The sequence below is a fragment of the Carassius auratus genome, chromosome 34 (genome assembly GCF_003368295.1).
Source record: "Carassius auratus strain Wakin chromosome 34, ASM336829v1, whole genome shotgun sequence".
In the NCBI taxonomy this organism is placed as follows: Eukaryota; Metazoa; Chordata; class Actinopteri; order Cypriniformes; family Cyprinidae; genus Carassius; species Carassius auratus.
Genome location: NC_039276.1, coordinates 10,003,272 through 10,031,128, shown reverse-complemented (window position 1 = coordinate 10,031,128; position 27,857 = coordinate 10,003,272). Strand labels below are relative to the sequence as shown.

General features: G+C 38.9%; 2 protein-coding genes across 4 annotated transcripts in view; one reads left to right on the top strand and one right to left on the bottom strand.

Moving 5' to 3' along the window:
- Positions 1–9: 9 nt before the first annotated feature.
- Positions 10–11,017, top strand: LOC113053134 (ankyrin repeat domain-containing protein 50-like). Of its 3 annotated transcripts, none has more exons than XM_026217899.1 (5): positions 10–271; positions 950–1,671; positions 5,306–5,553; positions 6,434–10,033; positions 10,284–11,017. In XM_026217899.1, exons 2-4 carry the CDS (start codon positions 1,202–1,204, stop codon positions 10,030–10,032), a joined length of 4,317 nt encoding a protein of 1,438 aa, XP_026073684.1. In that variant the 5' UTR covers positions 10–271; positions 950–1,201; the 3' UTR covers position 10,033; positions 10,284–11,017. The 3 variants fall into 3 exon arrangements, with proteins under 3 accessions (XP_026073684.1, XP_026073685.1, XP_026073686.1); XM_026217900.1 differs by having other exon boundaries at positions 25–142; XM_026217901.1 differs by lacking the exon at positions 10–271 and adding an exon at positions 481–576.
- An 11,703-nt stretch (positions 11,018–22,720) lies between these two features.
- fhip1b (FHF complex subunit HOOK interacting protein 1B) overlaps positions 22,721–27,857 on the bottom strand; it is a 29,658-nt gene continuing 24,521 nt past the window's right edge. The window contains exons 11-13 of the mRNA XM_026217898.1: positions 27,610–27,788; positions 27,107–27,269; positions 22,721–25,607 (exon numbers count right to left, since the gene is read on the bottom strand). Coding sequence (XP_026073683.1) covers positions 25,297–25,607; positions 27,107–27,269; positions 27,610–27,788 — 653 coding nt within the window. The 3' untranslated portion in view covers positions 22,721–25,296. The remainder of the gene's footprint in view (positions 25,608–27,106; positions 27,270–27,609; positions 27,789–27,857) is intronic.

Genomic DNA, 27,857 nt, shown 5'->3' with positions numbered 1-27,857 from the left:
TATTTCACTTCATGCTCTGACATGTTAAGGAGCAGGAGGGGAGGAGATAAAGGACCAGAAAAACCGGTGAGCAGCTGGGAGACATGGAGAATATATGAAAGGAGGAGTAGATTTCAGTCTGGCCAGCAAAACCATAAGACCTGTGAGTAGGAAAAAATTGCATGAATGATGCAACAGAAAGACGTGAAGAGAGATTAATGTGTTTGAGGTGAGACTGAACACTGCCATGGAGAAAACATAAAGGAAAGACACGAAACAGCATATTTCAAAGGTAGGATATTGTGTTGTCTTTCTCTTTCACTCTCTTGAACTATTTCTTTATTGCTTAGGACAGTTTAAGTTGAGGGCTGGGTCAGCATCTTGACTCACTTGCATATCCGAGCTCTCGCATTCATCAGGGGACAGATACTTTCTACTCCTCTTTCTGTTTCTATTTCTCTCTCAACCTTTCCATCTCACATCTCATGGCAAAGCCAGAAAGGTTCCACGTGTTTGGAGCATATTGGCTAAATGCAGCATCATCAGATCGCATCAGCTTTACATTACAGTAGCCTAAGCCAAGAAATCATTCATAAAGTAAGTCATTCAGTAATTAATCTCTGTGATTAGTGCAAACACAGTGGTACAACAAAAAATTATCTGCATCCTGACCAGTAATGCATAGCATCACTGGCACAACCAATACGTAAACGCAATCTGTTTAGCCAACCAATTTATTTTTGTATAAGCTTGTACTTTCCTTTTAAATTCTTCACTTCTATTTTATTTGAATTATTCCGGATTTTTTATATACTGAACTCTGAAGCACTTGTAGCTTCATTTTATTTATGAAAGTTATTGTTATGATTATGACTTGTATCTTGCATATTAAACTGGTTTAGAGAAAGTTTTTAAACTTGGGCCGAATTACACCTTTCTCCTCATGCATTATGTTTGTTTTGTCTTACAGGGCTTCTGACTAGCAGCATGACTTGGACATACAGGATTGCAAAATACAACCACACCTGCAGCCAACAGTCATCTGAGGACACTCTCTCTGATTCTCCATTCCAGGAACCTTTCGCTAGCAAAAATTTGCATACAACCCAAACGAACCCCACTACCCTTTCTGTGTTAACTGCAGTGCAAGCTGTTTAGAGAGATCCCAAGAGCCACCTGCTTTGCGTATTCTATTAGGGACTATGGAAGAGGATACATCCTCATGGTCCGTCCTTGTTCATCTCCTGAGGGCCAGATGAGGAGCATGTTACCTAGCTTGTTACAGGGCCGGCGGTTCAACTGCCGTGAATGGGCCCTCGAGAAACTACAAAGATGCCTAGAGGCACGAGACGCCACAAAGAGCGTGGAGGGAACGGCCCGTGTCTCTCCAGGGGTCCTAGTGACTGGGGGCCCAGGCACGGGTAAGACGGCCCTCCTCACAGAACTGGTTTGGCCCCAGTCGGAAGCATGCATAGGGGCAGGGTTGGCATCACGGTGTTTGGCCTGGCATTATTGCCAGCGAGAGGATGCAGGCAGTATTGAAGTATGGAGATTCGTATTGGGACTGGTTGAACAGCTGAAGGAAAGTGCACTTCTAGGACAAAACTATGTGAAAGCGATAAGCAGTGCTGCAATTGCTGCTGTCCTGGAGCCCCTCCACTGCCAAAGAGAACCTGATAACACTTTTAAAAGGTTGGTGTGTATATGTCACCGTTCATACTGTACATCACAGTTTTAGTTTTAGAGTTTTCTTTTTTTTTTTAGATGGCATATTCCCTCTGAACGTTAGAAACATTATATTAATTTCAGGTTAGTTTCAATAACCTTAAGTATCAATGGAATATCCTGAGAAAAAATATTCAACACTGCCATTATATTACTTTTTAATTTTTAGTAACTATTTAGTCATTTATAAAAAATAAAAAAAAACATTTAATATCCTGTACAAAATACTACATTTTAATATAGATTTTCATATCTTAAAAATGCACAATTTCAGTACTTTTTAAAAACCACTTTTTTTCTGAATTTCTCAGATTTTTCTCTTGCTTTTGCTCTGCAACAAATCGCACACTGTTCAAGATCCCTTTGAACTCGTTTCTATAGTATTTCAGGTTTGCTCTCCAAGCATTACTCCTATGAGAAATCCCAAATGTTACACAGCTAAGCCTTTGGTCTACCTTACACACTCCCTCTGTATTTCACTTTGTTTGTGCAAGGAAAATGACACTTCAGTGGGGCCTTTAAATGACTTGTTTTAACAGTGTCAGGCTCCAGAAAACTTTAGCATTTAACATGGAATTTTAAAGATCATATAATCAATTATACTTTCAATTCATGATGTTTTGTGTAACAAATACATTGTCATTGCAGAAGACTCTTGTTTTGAATATAGTCCACACTGCTTTTTCTTAGCCTTTTTTAAAAATTAATGTGTTTCTGTGTAATATTTGGACAAGGAAGCCAGAGGGGAAAAAAACATCATGTAATCAAGTAAACACACTTTCTTGCATTTTCTGGTTATTTATAGTAAGCTGATGCTTTAAATGTTTGTTGTCAATGTAAATGCACTTAGTGGCATCTTGCTTAAACAAGGTTTCTTTTATTGTTTCCTACTAAACCCTCCCACTCCCTATATTCTTGTCCTCCATCATATTTTCTTTTGATACCCCTCGGAAAGACTTTGTCAAAAGCAGGAAAAGTGGCTATTGTTCTGCTTTTCTGCCACATATATTTATTCATTTATTCCTCTCATCACAATAATGAGGCCTATTCACAGTTATCACAATAGTCCAGTGTTCAGTGGAGATGGATGAAGCTATTTACAACCTTCGGGGGAAAAAGGTGTTAAAAACAGAGAATTGTGCCACTAGTTTGTGTCCCTCGGTGAGGTTGCCATACTGACAACTTTCACTATTCACTTTATCTTTCAGAGTTTGCTCTTACGTTAGTCCTTTCAGTTTTCCCTTACAGATCTGACGTACAGGCACACATTCCACATTTGCTTTACACATGCTGACAAACTGTTGTGATGTTTTTCTCTAGTCCTGGTGAGAGAATGTATTAAGGGTTAGTTTAGGGGTGAAATGCAAGTGTCAGTCCGTACTGTATTCAGCATGCTCTCTGATGTACATAGGTTATCATTAACACTGTTTATTTAAAAGACAAGCAATGATGAGGACAGTTTATTTTATCAGGACATGAACTTCTGTCATAAAGAAATAATTATGACTTGTTTGTCAGATTAAAGCTTTGTAGTCGAGGTATATTTTTATTAAACAGAAAATTCCATTAAGATGATTGTATTTTAAGTAGATTAAATCACTATATGTTTTGCCAAGCAAAGTATAGCTACTGAAACCTATTCTCGGTTTAAGTTTGCACTTCATCTGATTTTGTCAGTGAAGACTTGCAAATGATTCCAGCTGAATCAATGGTTGGTTGTAAATCCTGTAACCTTCAGCTGCTTGACCATGACCAAACCCCTAAACCTTTCATCTTGTCCACTACTGAAGTATAAATAGTCTCAAATAACTCTTCTCTCAGGTTTGAGCTCCTAATTCCATTCTGTGTTTGACCATTACATGGCCATTCTTGGGGTTAAAGACAAGCCCATAGCTTGTCTTTGTAGAGTTAGGAATTAATTATCTATTTATTAGGTTGTTCGGCTCAAGCTGTGATCTGTGAGCATGTTAAAAGGGCATTAGCTCAACAAATTATGTGAGCCCACGTATTGGAGATAAGAAACCAATAAACATGACATGATTATATTTTTTATGGCGGGAGTATGAAACAGGAAGTTCAATTGACAAAATAAGGTTACTGCTGTTTAAAATGCTATGTTATTAAAGAATACAAGTGTTAATATTCAATATTGTCAGAATTTAAGTTATGACTCTAAATAGAATGCAACGTTTCCATTAGGGTAAAGTGTTTTTCTTTTTCAATTTATTTTCTCTGTGCGATTAAATAAAATCAGTAAAGAGTTTTAAAAAAAAAGTTCATGGGCCAAATAAAGCAGTTAAAAAAAAATATGTGAAAATTTGAAAAAAATAATGGGTACGACGGGTGAGACATTTGATTATGCAAAATGGAATATATATTACAATTGTGTAATTTAAAACAAGACTTTGAGTCACTGATGATGAAAATAATAAATATATTTAAATTTATTGGGAAATAATAGTCTAAATGTGTTGTAAGTTTAAATAGGATCGTTGGGCAGCCATTTTTGGTGTGGCATCCAGGGAGCATTTGGGGGTTTCGGTGCCTTGCTCACCTCAGTCGTGGTATTGAAGGTGAAAGAGAGCACGGGTCATTCACTGCCACCACCTACAATCCCTGCCGTTACCGAGACTCAGAACCTGCTAACTTTGGGTTATGAGTCTGAATCTCTAACCATTACTACATTCAAACAGATAGCCCTGTTCCAACCTCTTGCAATTGATTTAGGTATCAGGACCTTTTAGACTGTATCATGATGCTCAAACTAAGAGAGCACCTCCGTTATTTGGGAATTAAACCTATGAGTTGTTTATAGTTGCCTGCATATTAAACTGGGGTAAATGAAAGTGTATTACCATAAATTAAATTACATTTTAGTGTTTGATTAAAAAGGCAATAATACAATGAGTGAAGTGTGTCAGTGATAAGAGCAAAACAGATATGTGAATGTGAGTCTGATAAGGAAGCAGCACCTTCTCACTGTCTATTGATATGCCCTGGAAGCAACAGAAACCGTCACTGAGCTTCCATAACACTGAGTCACAGTGCCTCTGCAGCCACACCTCAAGTCAGAAGAAATGGCCAAAAGTAAGAAAGATCGAAGTATAAGACAGATTTAAAAAGCTGGGAGTTCATTGTATGGTTTTTAAAAGATGTTGTATTTTATTCCAAATTAATCCCTCACATAACTGCATTCTGTGCAAAACAACGCTGCATTTACAGTATGCACTGATTTCCTTCACAGATAAGCTCTGTTTTAGTTCTGAACTGACTTTCATTCATATGTGATGACATGTCTTTCCTATTTCCAATTCTTAAAATGATTGAATTCCTAATTAGCTTGCTGTTGTTGAGAGAAATATGTCCCTCCTTCTCCTTCCTCTATTCTTCTGTCAAACTCCCAAACACCCCACCTCTTGCCCTGTCATAAGTCTGATTAACTTACGATTTTTTAACAGCATCATGCAGGTAAGACTGACTCAACTTAGAAGACATATGTCTTTGTGGTTAAAAATAAAATTATGCCAGCAGTGGTCATTAGGGTATGCCTTTAGTTATTTATTATTATTTTAACCTCTTTCTCCTTCTCATTTTTCTTTAGGGCAGTATTAGAACCCCTCTTGTCTATTACACCACCAGCTCACAGTGTGTTTATTGTGGTTGATTCACTGGACTTTGGGTATTGTGGAGATAATGGAGTTGGAGAAAGCTCAATATCAGAATCTGCGGCCACTCAGAGTTCGACTATTGCAGAGCTCCTGCTGAAATACCTACAGCTCCTGCCCCCCTGGATCTTCCTGGTCTGCTCTGCACGCCGCCAAAACAAAGCCATTTGCAAGATGTTCTCAGGTACACTCTCAGCCTATTCACAAATCACTTCAAAAGCACAAAGAAATGTGAGATGGTTAGCTTTATTGGTTTCTTGAAGTGTTGTGCATTGTTCATCTTAGTTAAGACTATGTACAGGGACTTTATTTTGTGTTTAGAAACCCATTTAGTAACAAATTAATAATGGTATCCACACTTGTAAGGCCACCCAAACATTCAGTACTTACAAACATACAGCTTAACACTTTTTCTTTTCTTTTTGTCATTATATCAACATTTTATGGCTTTGTAGTTTTTGTTTTATTACTAGATGAAATGAATTGGTCTTGTGAGATGAGGGTCCCACACACTCATTAGCTCTTGTGGATGGCTTCTGAAGTATAGCGTTATGGTACTACAATTTATTGTGCACTAGTTGTGTGTATATTTCTGCCTTTAAAAACACATTTGAATGCAAGGTCCTTAACTTTGGCTTGGAAAGCCTCAAGGACCATCATGTTTTACCTTTGCCCATGAGATTTAAAGACTGGAAAGAAACAACTGCGCAGAGTGCTAAAAACATTTTTAAATTATTCTGACAAATGTTTTTGTTGTTAATTGGTATAGTAACTTATGTAGTAGTAGCAAAACATGTTTGGAATTACACAAATGTAAAAGGTACAATTAACTAGACTAGTCGTCGCTCATTTCCAAATCACTCCACCGGCCTCGCTCCGTTCCCACGGCTCTGGGCCCCACCCCACTCATCACACACAGTTTTTTATTGCATTAGGCAATTTCATTATTAATTTTGTAGCCTTAAAAAACCCATTGTGATGTTTTAACAGTTGTTGTGTCTTATTTTATCTAATTTTGTGGTGTAGACAGCTCTGATTTTATCTTCTTCCTTTTTACCCTGCAGGATTTAGGAGGTTGTGTCTGGATGACTTAAGAAAGCCTGCAACTGTACGAGATGTACAGCAATATATCCTGAGGAGGCTTGACCAGGACGGGGCTTTGAGAAGACAAATTAAACCAGACACGGCTGAAATGCTTAATCTTTTGCACATCAAAAGTGGTGGCTGTTTCTTGTTTCTAGAGCGAGTACTAGATGGTGTTGCACATGGTCTAGTAGGACTTAGAGAAATTCGGGACATTCCTGGAACACTGAATGGCCTTTACCTTTGGATTTGTCAGCGACTCTTTCCTCGAAGGCTGTTTGTCCATATTAGGCCTTTGCTGAATATTCTTTTGGCATCCCCACAACCACTAACAGCTGAGCAGCTCTACAGTATTGCCAGAAGCCGTGACTTCTACTTTGGGATTGGAGACTTCCAAGCACAGATGAGGGCTCTGGCATCTCTGTTTGTAGATGGGCCTGAGGGCAGTAAACTCCTCTTTCATAACAGCTTTGCAGAATGGTTAACTGATGTTAAATACTGCACACAGAAGTTTCTGTGTTGTGTGAAGGATGGTCACCTTTCTTTGGCCATGTCCCTCTCTCTTCGAGCTAGTAGTTTGAGTACAGTGGAGACTTGCCAGCTGGCCTACCACCTCCTCAACAGCGGAGTCCATGAAGGTGAACCAGTCCTCCTGGCACTGTGGTTGCTATGGACTGGCGTTCCAGCTCTTAATGGTGCCAAAAAAGACTGTTCTTCTAGTGATACACCTGTATTAGTTCAGCAAGATGTGCTACAACTCTTGATAAGAAGTGGAGTTTACCCTGCGAGCTGTTGCCCAGACGAAAGCTCCAGTGTCAGGGTTCACTGTGTTGGAGGAAAAGGCAGGATAGTTCGGCGAGCATTACAGAGGGAAGACTCTGTGAGAGCACTTCTGGACAGTGGAATCAGTGTGAACCGTACAGACCCATCAGATGGACGGACTTTATTAGCCGCTGCAGCCCATGCTGGACTTATAGATGTAGCAGCATTGCTGTTATGCCATGGAGCAGACCCTTTACTAAACGACAACCAGGGACAGACTGCATTGACTCTTGCTGCCAGACAAGGCCATGTTGGTGTACTACAGTTGTTGTTGGAGTGGGTGCAAGAGCAAAGGAGCAAGAGTCCCACAGCACAAGCCCTGCTGGAGCAGGTGGACAGTGAGGGATGGACTGCTCTTTGCTCTGCTGCATGGGGTGGCCACAAGGAAGCTGTGCATCTACTTCTGGAAGCAGGAGCAGAGATTCATGGATGTGATTCAAATGGCCGGACAGCTTTACGAGCAGCAGCATGGGGTGGACATGAGGAAATTCTGTTGACCCTCCTTGATCATAAGGCTGAAGTAGACCGCTCAGACAGTGATGGACGTACTCCACTAATAGCTGCAGCCTACATGGGTCACAAAGAGGCAGTAGAGATCCTTTTGAATGCTGGGGCTGATTTGAATCTTGCAGATGGGGATGGACGTACCGCTTTGTCTGTTGCTGCATTGTGTGTGCCATCAGCAGCTGGAGGACGAATGCATGGAGAGGTTGTAAGCCTTCTGTTGGAGCGAGGTGCTGATCCAGAACATAAGGACCGAGATGGAATGACACCTTTACTACTAGCCTCTTATGAAGGGCATGAAGAAGTAGTTGAACTCCTCCTGGAAGCTGGAGCTGACGTAGATGAAAGTTCTGGATGTCATCCATCTGCTGTCACTCCTCTTCTTGCGGCTGCAGCTATGGGGCATGCTGGCACAGTTAACCATTTGCTGTTTTGGGGGGCAGCAGTGGATGGCATTGATGGAGAAGGCCGCACTGCTCTTTGCTTGGCTGCAGCAAAGGGTAGTGTTGAAGTTGTAAGAGCACTGCTGGACAGGGGTTTGGATGAGAATCACAAAGATGACCTGGGCTGGACTCCATTGCATGCTGCAGCTTGTGAAGGTCACAAAAGTGTGTGTGCAATATTGACAGAGCGAGGCAGCATGGCACATGTGGGTGAACTTGATGTAGAGGGTCGGAGCCCTCTAATTCTAGCAGCACAAGAAGGGCACTGCAGTATAGTAAGGCTACTTCTAGACCGTAAGTCACCCATCGATCATCGTGCATATGATGGCCACTCTGCACTCAGTGCGGCTGCTCTGCAGGGACATCGGGAAATTGTGGAGTTATTGATGCGTAGAGGGGCTGACACGGATGTCCGTGATGCTGAAGGAAGACCTCTTCTTTATTTGTTGGTCCTAGAGGGACGTTTAGACATGGCCACCCTACTCATAGAAAAAGGCAGTGTCCCATTGGAGTCAAAAGATGCAGAAGGGCGAACTGCACTCCATGTAGCAGCTTGGCAAGGAGACCTGGAAGGTATTGAACTATTGCTGAAATATGGAGCTGACCCAAATGCCAGAGATTTTGATGGTCGGCCTCCTTTGCACTCTGTGGCATGGAGAGGTCATGCAGCTGCTGGCAGGCTGCTACTTAGAGCTAAAGGTCTTAATGTAGACCTGGCTTGCAAACAGCAGGTTGCCACAGCACTTAGTATTGCTGCTCAGGAGGGACATGTTGAAATTGTGGCCATGCTCTTAGAGAAAGGTGCAGAACCAAACCATGTGGACCATTATGGTCGTAGCCCAGTTAAGGTAGCAGGAAAACAAGGTCATTTCACAATTGTGCGACTTTTGGAGAGCTATGGTGCAAAGCCCTTCTCAGGTCTTAAACCATTAACACCTAGTGATGCTCCCAACAATTCTTACTTTTCAGCCATTGTCAAGACCAAAGTGTCCATTAGTTCTGGAGAAGTGGGTGTTGATGGAATCCCAGCCACATCTTCTACATCTTCAGCCTCAGTTTCTGCCTCCTGTTCCCCAGCTTCCACTGCAGAGCGTTTCCATTCCATGCCTGCCTCACAGACTTCCTCCTCCACCTGCCACTCACTGGCCACAGATCAGACTGTGCCTGCTGACAGCGTAAATTTTATCCAGCAGATACAACAGCATTCACTTCCTCGTTGCCGCATTCGGCCATCCATTTTGCCTTTACCTGGCTCCAATCCTGCCAGTCTTCAGGGCAGAGATTCTAGGCACAATCAAAAGTCTGTTCCCAAGAGCAGTCCCACAAACGAACAGTGTACATTTACAGAACTGCTGGATTCAGACAAACCCTTAAAAGGGCTTGGATCATCAGGGGATAGCAACATACTCTTAAAACCTAAAACTATCTACATCACACAAGATGTGATGGAGAAGAACCTCAAACAAGTTGCAGGAGTAGATACAAAGTGGAACTCCTTTATGACTTCCTTAGGGGTGATGCCAAACCAAGAGGGCCCAATTCAACAAACAAAAATTAGGGAATGCCCCCCTTCGGGGTACCCTCATTTTCACTTCCAATCCTATGCACAAAAAGATGATTGGGGTGGAATTCAAATGACATCCATGTCTCCAACCATTGATCTTTCATCTATTTCTCCAAGTGCCTTACATGATGAGACTTTGTTTAACATGACAACTACTAACCCCCAGTTGAATCTTAAACAGGCAATTAAGCTGCAGTTTGAAGGGCCTACCAGTGCAGCACTTTACAAGAGGGAAACCCCTCTCTGAGGTGAGGCATTAAGTTTCTCAACAAAATAGAACATTTCATGTGTCTTGTAATTTGTCAGTTGTCTTGTAAAAGTAAAGTTAATTAGTTGAATTAAGACAGGTTTATTTATGTGAATGTCCGTAATACGTGTCTTGTCAGGCAGTTGTCAGATATGCCAGATGGAAGTGAACCACACTGTGCTTTCAGGAACAGTCTTTATGATTGTGACTTGGAATGTCTGGAATTCTAATGACAGCTTTGTCTGTTGTAGGCAAACCTGGACATTTAGGAGTTCAAGGAGGTAAGGGCTGTGTGGGTAATCACTGCACTGTGTGTGGGAGATGTTGAGAGTAGAGAAGGATGGCAAATGAGAGCGTCATAAGACAGTGACCTCCACCTCTCTAACCCACTGACCCCAAAGCACAAAAGAAGACGGAAAGACATAGGGAGTCTAAAGGAACCTGAGTTCAAAGGCTCTAGCTGTGTACATTCCAGAGCTTTTCCTCCTCATCCCGTCACAATGGAGAGCAGCTGGCACTCTCTCATTCTCTGTCATACAATCACAGGAAATATTTTTACACTGAGAGGGACACTTATGGATATTTGCTCTGCTTGTGTTGTGCATTTGCCTAAGTCAACATATACATACCCCAGGGGTTTTTGTGCACATAACTCTGCACAATTTTTTTATAGACATATAAGAGCTAATAATATTTCTGTTTGAAATTGGAGTGCATCTGCATTAATTATTTTTGGGTGATCTGCTGTACATTGTTCAGACTCTTTGATTTACACATAGACTTGGGCTTGCTGGGAGAAAAAAAAGAAGAAGGGCTTTTTCAAAGCGCCACTGTCACTTAGTGGCTTTATTTGCCAGATATGTGTTAATGACTTGTAGGAGTCGTCAGCAATGTTTGTCTTTTAAAGATGTGCTAAATTTGACATACTTTTTGTTTCAGGATATAGATTTGTCCAAAGTTGCTACTCCTTATACCTTGAGTTTTTTTAAAGGGGTCATGACATGGGTTTTTTTATTTTATTATTATGGTCCCCTAGGTGCAATTATAGTATTACTATAGTTAAAAAAAAAAAAAACTTTTAAAATGTAGTGAATTATGACATTTTCCCACCCTGTTTCTCATCCTTTGATTCAAACAGTCTGTTTTGGGTTGTTTCCCCTTTAAGAGTTCAGTGTTAACGCCCACTGTTATGATTGGCTAAAGACATTTGACGGAACATTTGCGGATTGAGCGTAACTGTTTAGTAGCGAGTGATGCATTCGAAGCGATGGCTCTTGCAATGATAAAACCTTATATGTTTGAGCCGGAATCAGATGAAGGAATCAGAGGAAAATGAACCATCACCACAACAACGAAGACTGGATCAGCCCGTGTCCACATGGAAAGTGAAACTATTTTGAATTAATAAAAAAATTGTAACCCGAGACACTTGAAAACGGTTTATTGTTGCATAATTATTCTATAGTTTAATATGCTAACAGTTCAACATTATTTACCTAATTTCAATGAAATGATAGGGTGTACTGCGGACAAAAATGCATGCACAGGCCATATTTGAAGATGCAGCATTGATAAGGCAACATTTTTAATCTTCTATTACATGTAGGCCTACTAGAAAGGCGGCATATTTTCAAGATTCTCTTATACAAATAAACTGCATCCATTTTTCCCTGACGTCAGGATCTTTCGGCAGCGTATTCAAAGATGTTGTTTGTCCACAGCCAGGAACAGCACATCTGCGTGGCATTGTAATTTTCCTGTACACAGACCCACTCGCTGTCCGTCGACTGAACACTTGTGAGGCGCGCAGCGCGACAACGATCCGAAATGAGCGTAGTTGTCTTGTGCTGGAGGCGGTCATATGCAAATGGTTGGAACGTCACTTCGCACCGTGACGTCACTTCTTACCATGGATCCAGAACGAGCTGTATTTAGAGCTTGATTAAATAAATGGCTCGTTTATAATGGGGAGGACGTCTTAAGCTATGAAACTTGCAGGACGTTTTAATGGTACAAAGACCTCTTATATTCCAAAAGATCAAGGCAAATTTGGTTTCTCATTTCATGACCCCTTTAAATTATACATTCTGTGATTGTCAGCAGTGAATCTGTTGACCTATCAACAGGGCAAATTAATATTTTAAAGCTTCTTTCCAATTGAATTACAGAAAGACATGGGGAAAATAAAGTGAGAAGTTACTGTTCTACAAGCAGATAGAGGGATTTGAAGACATGATCTCCTATACATGCTCATTGGTCAATAAAACCTTAAAAGAGTTGCAAAAGTTTACAGTGATGTGATTTTTATACTTTACAATAGTTAATTTATAATGGTTATATTGTTTTGTATGTTAAAATTTATTAAAGTGCACTAATTAAAACTGTATATTATCTTGTGTGTCTGTGTGAAAATTTGTGTTGCAACAAAGCAAACTTTGCATTCCCTTTTGGTTTGCATGCGACATATGATTTAGCACCTGTCTCTCATATTAACTGTATATAGTACTCGTATAGATACAGTCAGGAAGAGCTAGACTGTATATGAATTTACTTGACCCTCTATGGAATAGCTATTTGTGCATTAAAACATTTCCAGTATTTTTTAGGCTATCATGCTATATTACAATATCACAGAAATTAAGATTAACAAGATATAGTTCACTCCAAAATATATTATCACCATCATGTATTTAAAAAAAAAAAAAAAAAAAAAAAACACATGATGGTTTTCCATGGTTCTTGCTTTTTAGACATTTCTGGGCTAACCCATTTAAGTTAAATCTTTGGGCCAAAGGATTCCAATGTCTTCTATCCTTTTGAGTTAGTGTAACGTATATTCCATGCTCTAAATGTACAAAGGTTTCTTTTTTGTATGTCCTCATTAATGGTTAACATTACCCCCTCTCCCTTTCTCTCTCTCACTCATCCACTCTTCTCTCCCTGTGAGAGGTATTTTTTAATGCCCCTCTAAAGTTTACTTGCTACTTCCATAAATCCCCTCAAAGCAAACTGAGACGCCATGTGCAACAACAAGCAAAATTCCACTCTTTTGGCATTTTGCCTGTTAATGAAGTGAAGTGACATTCAGCCAAGTATGGTGACCCATACTCAGAATTTGTGCTCTGCATTTAACCCATCCGAAATGCACACACACAGAGCAGTGAACACACACACACACACTGTGAGCACACACCCGGAGCAGTGGGCAGCCATTTATGCTGCGGCGCCCGGGGAGCAGTTGGGGGTTCGATGCCTTGCTCAAGGGCACCTAAGTCGTGGTATTGAAGGTGGAGAGAGAACTGTACATGCACTACCCCCACCCACAATTCCGTCCGGCCCAAGACTAGAACCCACAACCCTTCGATTGGGAGTCCAACCCTCTAACCATTAGGCCACGACTTCCCATAGCTGCACATATAGGCACAGATACAGACGCTGTTCATACTGTAATATACAGCACACAGTAGCCAGGATACAGCACAAAACACCCACACTAGCCACTCATATTCAAGAAACTTGCATACAAACAAACACTGTCTTCAAGGAAATGTTTAGGCTTTTTTCTTAATATATGCATGACACAAACAATAGAGACAATTGCTCCACATGAATAATTATTACTTATTTATAATCACATTATTATAGATTGTATGAGGATCTCAAATATGAAGCTACATACTGAGACCTGTAGACCTGTGGCAAAACTTACTGTTACAAAAAGCTAGACCTCATAAACGGAATATCAAAAAGTTTACTGTGTAATTATCATCCATTTTAAATTCTCAAACATTTTAAAGCATATAATTTTCATTTTTAAATGTGTCTGTATTCTTTCATTTAATTTTATTGTTTTCAAGACAAAACTAGTCTTTACCCTATCTAGGATGATGTGGTTTTGGGTTTTGTAGACAAACTGTAAACTCAGGCATTCCACGATAATGAAGGACAACTTGAACCCAGTCCATTTATAGGTGGGATTTTTTTCTCTCTTGAAGATGCTGCAGGATATATTTTTATTTGAGAATTTTAAGAGCCATCTAACATTCATTTCTGAATATCATTCTTTACCAAAATACTTTTTCATTGCAATATGGGACTTTGCAGACCAAATGGTGGTTTAAAACCTATCAACATTAGGTTTTAAACATCTATTATTCCTGTTATAATAATGCAGACCAGAATTTATTAAGATTGTCTAGCTTTACAAAAAAAATCCAAAGTGAATCAGGATGTATTCAAAATATACATCTGATTAAATCATTAATTCCTTGTTAATTAAATCCATTATTTTGGCTTTTTAATTATGATTTTTAAGTGAAAATCATGACATTTGCCAAGGATGGTAACCCATACTCAGCTTTTTACCCATCCAATTGCACACACACAGCAGTGAGTAGTGAACACAACGTGAACACACACCGGAGCAGTGGGCAGCTTTATATCCAGGGCCCGGGGAGCAACTGGGGGTTCAGTGCCTTGCTCAAGGGCACTTCAGTCATGGGTATTGAGGGTGGAAGAGAGCTCTGTTCATTCATCCCTCCCATCTACAACTCCTGCCAGCACCTAGACTCGAACCAGCAACCTTCGGGTAACTAGTCCAAGTCTCTTACCAATAGGCCACAGCAGCCCCAATATAGTTACCTATTAAAATGCTTATGGTTACATATTCAGTGTAAGAGGCTTCCTAAAACGATTTTAGAATGGAACAGGTGGAACAGGTTTCTCTTTCTTTGTTCATCCGCCTGTGGTTTCTCACAATTCCATATCACACACTATTGTGACCTGACAAATAAACAGATTATCTGCTTAAAATAGTTTCAAACCACTGTTAAAGGTCATTTATTGCACATGAGGCAAAAAAAAGGATTTGTCGACTTCTAATGAAAAATTATTTAAATTAATTCCGGCTTCAATCATACACAAAGTCAAGGCTGCACTTCCTGACCAACAAGGAGACACCACATCCTCTGACAGTGTAAACAAGGGAGATGAAAACCTTTCTGTTGAATAACAAACCATTTTAGGGCAGAGGAACAATTTCACAAAACTTGAAACCTATTTCCATCAAGTTTTGTTCTGCGTGAGGTTAAGACATCCTGTGTTTTCTTTTTTTTTAACAAGCCAAGAGAATGTGTTTAGCCTAACTTCCAACTGAAAAATAGCAGCAGACTGGGTGTGTTTGTTAGTCAACATTCCCTGCTGAGATTCAAGACTCTCACTCTTGCAATGAGTCATTACAGAACTGGATTCTAAGGATTCTAGTGAAAAATTCCAGAATTATTCAAGAGATTCCAGTGGTTCTGGTTCACTTTTTAAGATTTCACCATCATACCAAGAATATTTCACATTCAGTAGTTACATTTCTGTTGCTATTGAAGGGCCAAGTATACTAATGATGAACAGAAATGCTTCTTTAATGTTACATTTTAAGAAAATGCAAAGACATTTACATTTTATTACTTTTACAAGCATAAATATATATATATATATATATATATATATATATATATATATATATATATATATATATATATATATATATACACATTCAACTCATCCTTGAAGATTTTTTTTTTTTTCATTGAGCAGGAGCCTTGTCCTTTCTATGCATTGGTTTTATATGTACTGTTTATGTTATGTAACAATTTCATTCCATTTTATTGCATGTATCCTTACTTCCTCCTGCTGGCAAAGTCAAAAGAGTGCAGTAGAAGAAAAAAATCACCAGGAATTCAAAACAAAATTCAAAGCACAACAACACACAATCTCTTAATTTAGTCAATCTACTGCAGTCTGACTTGTCTATGAAAAAGTTAAAAGTATCCTTTTGTGACTAAGTGAAGTGTTCTGTGAAGTTATATGTGTACACACAAACACACACACACACACTTACATATAGCACTTCCACCCAAATAAAATATCCCCCAAAATATTACTTGAATTAAATCCCAAACTGGTCTGTACCTTGCTATCAGTGGACTGAACAAGTGAAAGTATGCATACTTATGGCTAACTAACTAAGACTGTGGATTACATTAAGCGGTTATATGGCATGTTTGAGGGATTTCAAATGTTTAATAAATAAATAAATACATACATATAATACTTGTGACATTTCCCTTAAAATTTTGAGCTATGTGGAAACTCTTCATTTGTACTGATAGATCTTAATGCAGTGGTGCATGCTGTCTGACACAACTAGGAGATCATTAGGTAAAAGTGCCAGTCCACGAGGGCTGCTAAGTCCATCAGACACAATAACTCGTCCTAGCCCTTCAGAAGTATATAGAAGCACCCGATGTTTTTCTCCCCAGTCTGCCACCAAAACAGACCCATCCTTATCAATGCAGAGGCCCCAAGGACAGGATAGTATGGGCCCTAAGCTAGAACAAACACCCAGGATTCTTAGGGTGTCCCATCCAGGTCCTAAAATCTTCACACAAGGATCCTGCCCTATTTCAATGCCTCGCTCTGACACGGCAATCAGACCAGAGTACAGGCATGCTGCGACCAGGTAAGGCCTGTGGAAACCAGTCACCACAGTTCGTTCCAATCTGGAGCCGCTTTTAGGTTCAAGTTTTAGTGCTGTAAGAGTACCCTTTCGTATATCTGCAACTAGGAATTCATCCCTTTGGGTGACTGTCAATCCCCTCGGTGCTTCGAACTCATCTCGAGGTACTCCAGCAATGTAGGGTCCACCTCCAAATGTTTGTAGGAGACGCCCATGCCGACTTAGGATCAGGAGAGCCCTTTCAGCTGCACAGCTCAGAGCAATCAAACCCTTGGCATTAACAGCCACATCAAAGTAATTGCGGCAACGTCGTGAGGAGCCTCCCAAGTTATTACTTGGAGAAGTCACTTGTTGTAGGATATTGCCATGGGCATCAGTTACCTGGACACGAGCATTCCCGCAATCCACAAGGAACAGCTGACCTTGTGGTGTTGCGTGGACACCACTGGGCAGAGTGAGATCAGCACGTCCTGAGCCTTGTTTACCAAACTGCCGGACAAGACGCACCTGCTCTGGTGCTAGTGATTCGGCATCCTCCTCTAACTCTAGAAGGGCTGGCTCACTTCTCTCTCCATGCAATCTGTTCCCATTTAGAGGGATCTGCCGTCCTGATGTAAAGTGGTTCAGTCTTTTCTGAGATGAGTTATTGATAACAGACATAGAGAGTGAACGAGACACTCTACTGGAACAAGACGCATATTGTTGAGAGTTCTTTTGAGAGAAGTTACCATGACTGGGACAGGATTTAGTCCGTGATACCTCATTTTGTTTTTGGAAGGTGGGGCTTGAGAGTGAGGACATATGACTCTTAGTTACACTCCATATGCTTGATTGGTGTGTTCTGGTTTCATTGAGGGGTCTGTTGCAGTAGGAAAGGTCAGCAGCCGATCTGGAGAGGCGAGCAGTAGGATGCAGGGGGTTGGTAAAATCTCTGGGGGAGCTGACAATGAAGGTGTACCCAGAATCTACACTGTCTACAGGGGATGTTGCACGGTTTTGTGGGAAGTCATCTGAGGATGGACTTAACTGAGAACTAGACCTGCCATGAAGGAAGTGGTTGTTGCTGCCTGAGATGATCTCTCTGGGGCTCTGTAGTGATGGAGATCCAGTCCTTCTTACATGATTTTTATGGTCAAACTGATGCAAGAAACAGCCACCTTGTTCTTGTTGACCTTGTTCTGGAGATGGAGAGAGTTCTCGTTGCCTTCTTGCTCTATGTGAAGCAAACTGTGTAATTGGTCCGTTTTGTATTCGGGCAAAATCCTCACCCTCTGACTCACCATGACTAAGTGATGGTACAGCCAAAAAGAGCTCATCTCCTTTGCATTCAGATGAAGGAGATTCACACTCATCTTCCTGTGAGGAATCACGTTCACATGGGACAGGTTTAGGGGATCTGTGATGCAGTTTTGGGGACTGACGTTTGACCTCTTCTCCTGATTCTTCATCACTTCGAGCTGACAAACTGAGCTTCCGTATAGCCTTCAAGTTTCCACTACTAATGGATGAGTGCCTTGGATTAGGCCCTGGAGATAAGATTTGGTTTTGTCCAAGACTTGTTCCATCAGGTGTGCTCTGCCCCTCTCTAATGACATGAGCCACACCGCGTGCTTCATTGGCATGGAGCGAACACATTTGGCCCTGCTGCCCACAGCCTCCAACAGGGAAATGGACATGGTGGTCTTGTATTTTGATTTCACCAAAAGTTACAGCATCTGGTTGGGCACTTGGTTTAAAAGATACACGACTGAGTGTAAGCGAGACTTCCCAAGGTTGGACTAGTTCTACAACACCCTTAAGAAGCTGGTCCCTCTTCAGATCCCACTCTCGTTCTTTATTACCATCACCACCACTACATTTCTTTATTAGCTCTCGAAGTTTAATAACTTTATATAATCTCTGGTCTATCAATCTTTGTCCAACCCTTATGGCTGCTCCATTGTCCCTCTGCACCTGTTCCAGTCTGAGCTGTAGGTCCCGGTGGTCCTGTTCTACCCTTTCCAGTAGACGACGTTCCTCCCTTTGTGCTCCAAGCAGTGCACGCTCCACACCTTGACCTACCGTCCGTGCTTCAGTCACTTGTTGCTCCCTCAGACGTCTGAGCTCTGTTTCACATCTTGTTAAATCACATAATGCCTGGGTAGCCCAACATGATAAGGAAAGCAAAGAGGCTACAGGAGTAGGTTTCGGGCCCTCGTGACCTTCTATGTCTGACTGTGCCATTGGGCTTAGAGGAGGCTGTGGAGATGTGCTAGGGGAAGTTTTGTTGCCCACTGGAGATCCAGCAGACATGTTTGCAGAGAATTTGTAAAGGCTTCTTTGCAGAGGATTGTATCTATTTTGGACCTGGTAGGAGAGGTACAGAGAAAGAGGGAATAAAACTGAGGACATTAGAAAAATGATCTTCATTGAACTAATTTGTATTTAATATTATGGCATTAAGACAAATTAATACCCGAAAAGATTTCAAGGGGGAAAAGTAGATAAGAAATCCACAATAGCAATAGTTTAGAAAAAAGGAGATGTAGTTGCTTTGCTGTACCCTATGGCAACTACAGTCATGAAAACAGCAGCCATGACAACATAAAGATACCACAGTAAAAATAAACAATAAATACAAAATGAAGTAACTGTAATACAGAATAAATTCATGTTTTATAATTAGTATAACATAAAATTTAGCAATAATGTGCAATGTATTTTAAAAAATGAGTAATAACAGTAAAAGTAGTGAAGGAGCAATTTTTGTAACAATGTTATGCAATTATATAACACCAGCTATTACATCAAAATATCATGTTCTGGATTGTATCTTCAGAAATATTAAAATATTTAAGGAGTAAATCAAATAAGCAAATAAATAAAATGCCTTGTATGTGAAATAAAAAGAAGTTGTTTTCATCTTACCTTGTCCTTTTTTATTGTTAGAGCTAAGATGTTTCTTGAAGAGATAACAACATAACACTCAACCCGTCGTACTGACTGAAAGTAGGAAACCTTAAGCGGCTTGCTTCTGGAATTTGATATGGTTCGCTGTCTTGTGGAACAGTTGCTGAGCACATTTGAGAGGGCAATCAGTGAAACAAGACCACAATGCACATTTTGTTTGTCTATTCTGACTGATGTCTCAACTACGGTATATATGGAACATTGTTCATTATTATTGTGCTACTGATTATTTATTTGCCTTTTATTAGTATTAGTATTATCAGTTCTCTTTTATTATTTTCTCCTATTTAAGCATTGCAAAGAAAGTGTTTCTTTCCCACTGTACTGATGTGCATGTGACAAACAAAACTTGACGTTGACTGACAGATGGAAAGCCGAGAAACTCTGACAGAACTGGTGAATTGAGGGAACCAAGGATTGGCTAGAAAAAGACTAATTGAAAACATAGAGAAATTGTGGCAGACAGACAATTGTGAGCAAAGAAGAGGGAGAGACAGATAGAAGAAAGGGAGTTCTGGTTATTTCAAGCACCAAGGAGATGATTAGCATTTCAAATTCAAGGAGGCAGGCAGTGGGATGCACCACAAAAAAAAAATTCATCACAAAACAGAAAATGCACTTGTTCTCCTTTGCTCACTTGTATTTTCACTTTGCAGACTTCTATCTAACCTCTTCAGGCCCCTTCAGGCCCAACGTGACATCAGGCTACACATTAGCACACCGCTCAAATACTTAATTCATGACAAGATTTAAAGAGTCCAAAGTGTGCATGTGTAGTGGGAGGAAGAGATACTGTAAGTAAAAAAAAAAAAAAAGGTTATTTTCAGAGTACATTAATATTCATGCTGTGAATATAACGTTTTATTTGCAGTGCATACCTAAGATGCATGATAAACATAATCCATTAAAAGATAAAACATTCTTCCTATTCAGGTACAATCTGAGACACCACTTACTTTATTTAATGCTATTTTAGCACTAGTCCTGATCGGTTCTGTCTGAGAGACAATGGTAAAAAAAAAGAGGAGGGACAAAGGCGAAATATAGATGCCAGCAAGACATGCCAAGCAGCAGACTATATGAAATAATGACATGTCACTCATTTGGCAAATCATCAAAGTGTTCTCTGTGTGTAGTTAAAAAATAAAATAATAATAGTAATGTGTCCAATTGTAATGGCACAAAGATGATTCAGTCTATAAGAGACTGTAAGATGATTTATAAATCTTTAAAAAAATAATGCCTCAGATTTCCGCAGTCCGGGTGAAATTAAGTCTTTTGTATGCTCATTTTTTTAAAATGGAGATTAAACCATTGTGGTGCTGTAGAAAGGTAAATAGTCATTTGCATAATTGTAACATTGCATCCAAAGTCATCTGATATGGTGCATGTGTCTGTGTGTCATCCTGGGTCTTTTCTGTAGGGATCCTCTCACATTACTTCTTAAATTATCTATAAGGGGCTGCTGTAGATGAACTCTGCATATTGGCTTTGTACAAGAAGGACAGTGAACAAAAGCAACTAACTACTTTTAGTGTACAATAAAGTCACCAAACTAAATCTTCATTCAAAAGCAATTAACTATAAATATCACTCAACTAAACACAGTACAAACTAATACCAGATAACATTGTGATAACATTTCAAACGATTACCAAATAAAGTAACAAGTAATTCACAATGCTGGTCTTTACTCTAAAACTATTGTTAATCATTTAAAACATAGTATTTCTTTAAATGACTTTAAAATGATTGGTAATTAGAGGGAAAAAAACATCAGCATATTTTAAAAGCAATGTATAATACAAAACTAACCAGAAAAAAAAAAGTATAATATTGTATTGACTGTATAATACTAATTGAAAAATATTCGGTCTTGAATTATAAAAACTGCACTAAACTTGAAGGTCTTACCTGTGTGGCTGACACCTGCACCTCTGTCACTGCCCTCCTCTCTCACAAGCGTTTCTCTCTCTCTCTCTCTCTTGCTAGTTGTCCCACTGTGGTACAGAACCAATTCTACAACCAATAACCTTGGTGACTGAGATTATGAGCTTCCTCTTTGTATTTTTCTACATTATAATTTTCTGTGATCAATTCAAACATATAGACTTTGTGAAGTAATCATTTCATACTTTTTTTTATTTTATTATATAACTTTTTTTATTTGTTTTTTATCTTTTCTATCTTAACTTTAAAAACTATTTAATTATTCATTTACTTGCATAAGAAAAAAAAAAACAAGCAAAACTTGGAAACCTTAAACATGCACATTGTACATCTTAGAAGTGCATTTAACTAATCAAGACATCTGATATAACACAATGGAGCAACACCAGCAGACATCATGGCACCCCAAATCATCACCGACTTCAGAAACTTCACACTGGACTTTGGATTCTGTGCTTCTCCAGTCTTTCTCCAGACCTTGATTTCCAAATGAAATGCTAAATTTACATTCATCTGAAAACAGGACTTTGGACCACTGAGCAACAGTCCAGTCCTTTTCTCATTAGCCCAGGTAAGATGCTTCTGACATCGTTTCTGTTTTAGAAGTTGCTTGGTAGCTCTTTTCCTGAAGACGTCTGAGCGTAGTGACTCTTGATTGCCTGACTCTGGCTTCAGTCCACTACTTGTGAAGCTCTCCCAAGTTCTTTAATATGATTTTTCTGACAATCTTCCCAAGGCTGTGGTCATCCCTGTTGCTTTTGCAACTTTTTCTAAAACACTTTTTCCAGTCTACCTTCTATGAATATATTTTGATACAGCACTCTGTGAACAGCCAGCCCTTTCAGCAATGACTTTCTTGCGGAGTGTGTTCATGATTGTCTTCTGGACAACTGTCTAGTCAGTAGTCTTTCACATAATAGTGGTTGCATGTTCTAAACTAGCCCAAGAGGTACCCATTATTTATACTCAAAATTAATCAAACTAATCAAGCTCAAAATGGAATATTCAAATTTTTTGAGATACTGAATTTTGTATTTTCTCAAGCTGTAAGATGTAACCATCAGAATTAAAAAAAAAAATCCAAACATAGTCAGTGTCATATTTCTTAAGACCCGATTCATCTGCGCCCAAGCAACAATCAGAGAAAGTACAAAGTGTGTATTCAGGAGACTTTTTTTTTTCGTTATGTCAAATGTATTTGCAATCAACCACATCTTAATCAAATGACAGATCTCACCTTTATAAACTTATGAGAAATAAAGACAAAGAAGCAAAACATATTGCCAGGTAAAACATTTATAAATTAATAAAAACATTCCCTTTTAGTGTTTGTCTTTGAAGGTTTTCTTCATTGATTTAAATCTCCATTCAGTTCCACTGTCCTCCATTTTATACATAGAAAAATATTTTGATAACATTCATCATTTTGCATCAGTTTCCATACAGTCCAGTAGATTATTGAATCGATAAGGGATAAGTAAATTATTGAAGAGTGGGGTTCCAGATTGCCAATTTAGTTTGTGTTTGTCCCCAAAAGTTGAACCATCTTTGCTTACCCAGTAACCAGTTTGCATAGATAACAAGCTGCAGAAGTCCTTGTCAACATCGTTTCACTCAAACAAATGGGCAGAAAACCAAATACAGAAAAATCAACTTAACTTAACTGTGCAATGTACATTGATTCAAACAAACACTTTTCCTTAACAAGGATACACAATCATTGAGCTCCTGATTTTTCTAAATGTCTAAATCATATCAAAAACATATGTAAAAAAAGAAAAACAAGCTTATCTCCACCACGTCAGGCATACAATTACATCATAAAAACGATGGGTGTTTCTTGTGCATTGGTATCTTATGACACACATCAGTTGTACAGGCCTATTTGATTTCTAACTTAGAAACTGAACAGAAATATAATAACCACTCCACAGAGATAATTGAACTCTGACATATGTACCGTTTATTCATTCAACCTCTTTCTCTTTATCCTTTCCATTTCATCTTTTTCACCCATACAGACATTAGAGCATGTTTCAGGGAAAGCACAAATGATTTTTCTTGAAAGTAACATCGTCTAACATTCTCCCTAAATATGGAATTTACATGCTAACCATTTCAGATTTTAACTAACAAAAGCAGAGAACCATCACACTAATATGCTGCTCAAATTTTCTGTGGATGGGAGGATAGATAAGGAGAAAATGGATGGACTGATAATTCAGCAGCTAGATGTAACCAGAAAATAATATATAACTGACTTTCAAATTGTCTGCTCTTACATCTAGAAACTGATCAAAGATTATGCCCAAATGATATTTGATCGAACAGAATTACTGAACTGACACAAGTGAAACAGCAAGAACAATGAATGCTTGCAATGAAAATTAAGTAACTGGGGTAATGCACATATGGCTTGTGGATGATAAAAGAGCTCTTGGATGGATGATTTCAGATCAGCATATTAACGATACACAAGGGGCAGAAACAATACTGTTCCCCAAAAAAAAAAAAAAAAAAAAAAAAAAAAAAATGATCTTGCTATTAAAAAAAAAATCTCATAAAAGCACATGCATGTCCTAACTTCCATTCTGAAAATTAAAGTGTCTAAAGTATTTTGGCAATAAACAAATTAAAAAGTGGAGTGATGTTTCCACTTAGCACACATTACGGCTGATTTCACTCATACTCCATAACACTAGCAAAATCAACTAATAAACAGAAAAAAAAAAAAAAAAACACTTTGATTCAACACTAAGATGGCTTATGAGTCACATAACTTGGCTCACTCCTTAAAGGGACAGGTAATTATTAAGCAAGCTTCTCTTTGCTCATACCAGCCAAATATTTCAGACATTAGCACCTAGTCGGACCCCAAAAGGGATGCTAAAATCCAGTATAGGAGATCTCTGTGGGCAGAAAAATCAGTACCCCAGTACCCCCCCCACCCCCCCCCACCAACCTCAAGAAAAAAACCCTGAAGATATGTAATGTCAAGCTAGGTGAATGTACCATTTGCATTTCCCTTAGACGTCCAGAAACTCATCCTGGAAAACGTGCAGCTGCAACAAGACACAAGAATTCAAACTAAAACTTGACATCTATGCTAAATAAATCAGCCTTTTATTGGGACGGAGGTTAGGAAAATAAACCTTCTCTCTAACTGAACTGGCTCTAACATCCCTCACGATGTTGAACTAAAGATCGGCAGGACTTGAGTATTGTGTCACCTGTTGATTTTTCAGAGATGTCTCAATAAAGAGGACTTATTGCCCGGCTTGTAATTGGTAAACTGCATCTGACATCTCGTCCTTTAAAAAAACGGCAGGATGATTATTTCTGATATATCTTGGTGTGATGTCACAGACCTATTTTCTATAAAAGACAAAATAACCGTCCAACATTGTTAAAAATGTAAATGGCACTTCCGCACCCATAAAAGTTTAAAAGAACTGTGTGTAGTGAGTCTACTTTAGCTAGTCTCTGAAGTGACTTAGAAACGTAAGGAGTGCAAGTTTACGCCCAATTCCTCCAGCTCAGAGTCTCTCTGAGTGTACAAAAATCATTATACACATAGATATTTTATATAGACTATATACAATTGATATGCACAATTTCCTTAAGCTTAATGAATAAATGGTCCTGTACAATAAAAAAAAAATTACATTATGCACATGAGATAATTAACCTCTCTCTTTACCTTTATGATCAACTGATTTTTCTTGTCTCTTTGAGTGCATTATGTCCCTTGAAAAAAAAAAGACTGTTTGAAATATCTCAGGGATATAATGGTCTACAGCTCAGTGCCAGGAACAGTGGATAAAGCAAGTACAGAGGAATATTTTGGCCTGGTGTTATTCCTCAGTGCCTTGACTAGGTGGGAAGGGTAGGGCTACGGCATGCTCCTGTGCAAGAGCAGCTAGCTCTTTGAGAAACTCTGAGAAAATAACAGCACAGTAGACTGCATTTTTTACCCTTAGGGCCTCTGCCTGCTTTTCCAGACCAGAGGCCCCACCGGCCGCACCACCCCGAAACAAAGCACTGTGGAGGGACTGCCCTCCATCCCTTACGTGGGACAATGCCAACTGAGCTGCATATCGAGCTCTCGTAGGACTGTTCGTATGCCTCAGGATAAGATCACCCAGAGATGGTTTTCGGCTTTTAACTGTGGGAAAGAAAAACAAACAGAGAAAAAAGGGAAACATAACAAGTTAAGATGCCTTGTGCATTATCACTTCCTCAAAGCATTTCACAGGGTATATGCAGAGTTATTAAATGTAAGACTTAAGAACTCTTCTAAGTTCCTGCACAAATAAAATTAATATCATGTTTAAACAGAAATACAGAAGACAAACTAGTTTAAGTTTTAATATATTAATACATACAAATTAAAGGTTTATCAATGTTGGATTTTTCTGATACAATAATAATGTCTTTAATGTGTCTTCCTGTGACAGGGCAGCCCAGAGAGAAGCCATAAGAGCTTATGTTGAATTGAATACCAGATACAATTTGTGCAGCTAAAATACCAAATATATCCAGAAAAAAATATTTTAAGCATAATGCAGGACTTTAAGCATAATGCAGGCCATTTGAATGAATCAGTTGAATGAATGACTCAATGACTCACTCATGCAGGGATTTGCCGCCACCTACTGGCGATTTTAGGTTTAAATTTAAAGTAGATTTCCCTTTTTCCCCCCCAATATCCTTTCAAATATTAGTATTCAAGGTTTTTTTTCTTTTTTAGGTCAAAATATTATTTATGCATTTGTAACTGCAGGTTAAATGCATTCATTTACTGCTTTAAACGGTCTGAAAGAACTGTAAGAAATTTGACACAAAAGATGATACATACATTTAATTAGGTAGAAAAAAATGTGCATTTTAAAAGGTAAAAATCCCAATAAAAGGTAAAAATCAATTAAAGGTAAATTTAATTAATTATTTTTTTTTTACTTTTTGAAAAAATTACTCCTGCAATCTAATTACCACACAGAATATAAAGAATATCAAAAACTTTGGGAGTCAGCAGTCCACCTGCCAAAATACAGGCACAATAACATGCTCAGCAAAATATCATCTAATTATAGTCATCGACAAAATTCCAGAAAATATTGAGATATCATTTTTTTTCATTATAGCACACCCCTACCATAAAGTAAACACTGTCTTAATTCACCAAAAGTAGATCATAAGCAATTACATTGGCATAAATAGGTGGTATTCACAGTCTGAACTGCTCTGAAACCACGAGACTGTAGAGTGTGTAATAAAGCCATATTTTGACTTTGAACGAGCGGTGATCCCATTCAATTCAACCATGACGTTTAAGAATTCCTGTTTTCTATTCCCAAATTTAAGACCCCTTTAAATGTTCATTAAGATTTCTGTTGTACCATTTTAGATATTTAGGACTTTTTATGGCCTTAATTTCAAAGCATCCTTCAAAGTTTATTTTGTGATATGACCAGCTGTGTGAGTGTATATTATTCGTTACAAAGGCAAATGTCACAAAAACATGGTCACACCAAAACATCTTTCATTAAAATGGCTTTTACAAGCAGGCACATTTAACCATGATCTCTTCTTTTTTTTTTTTTTTCCTAAGAAAGTTAATTCATTTTCATCCACCTACTTAATCATCCACTTTCATCCACCTACTTAATGAGTCTGAGCGACGAAGGTTGGGGACTCCCATGGGTGAGTCAGACCAGTCTAATTTTCCTCTTGCAACCAGAAAGCGGCGAGCCTTTCTTAACATGGCAGGGAAATCCTCGTGTGTTGCTGCAAATGCTTCAATGCGATTTTTTACTGATCCCAGCACCTGAAGAGTAGAAAAATCAACATCTTTCAAAAAATCTTTTTGAAGCAATGCATTTACGTTTACTGATTTAAGTTGTCAAATCAAATTTGAAATTATTTGCTTCCTCAAAATTCACCCCAGAACATTTTCTTTAAACCATGCAAGCTCAAAAAAGTGCCAGAGACACTTAAGTTAAAAAAACAAGCAGTTTTTTTGTTGTCAAAATAAATTTAGAATTCATATTTTTGAACAGAAAATGTACAAACCAATAAAAAAAAAAGAGCAACTCAGATTGATTCAGTCTTTGCATATTTCGTATTAAGCAGTCATGCTGATGGATTTGTCATATTTCTTGTATTACCTGTATGAGTGATTTAATGCTGGGCTGAAACACCATGTTGGCGTTGAGGAGGAAAGAGCGGAGAAGAGGCTGAGGGTAACAGGCCAGCTGGAACACAACACCCGTCAGCAAAATGTTCACATATAAGGAGTTCTGCATCATACTCTCCAGTTTACTGAACAGGGCTGTTATAAATGGACCTACACAGAGGGAGAAGCGGAACCAGTGACTTATGGTTAGCACTTGCTGAACTTGCACAAGTAACATAA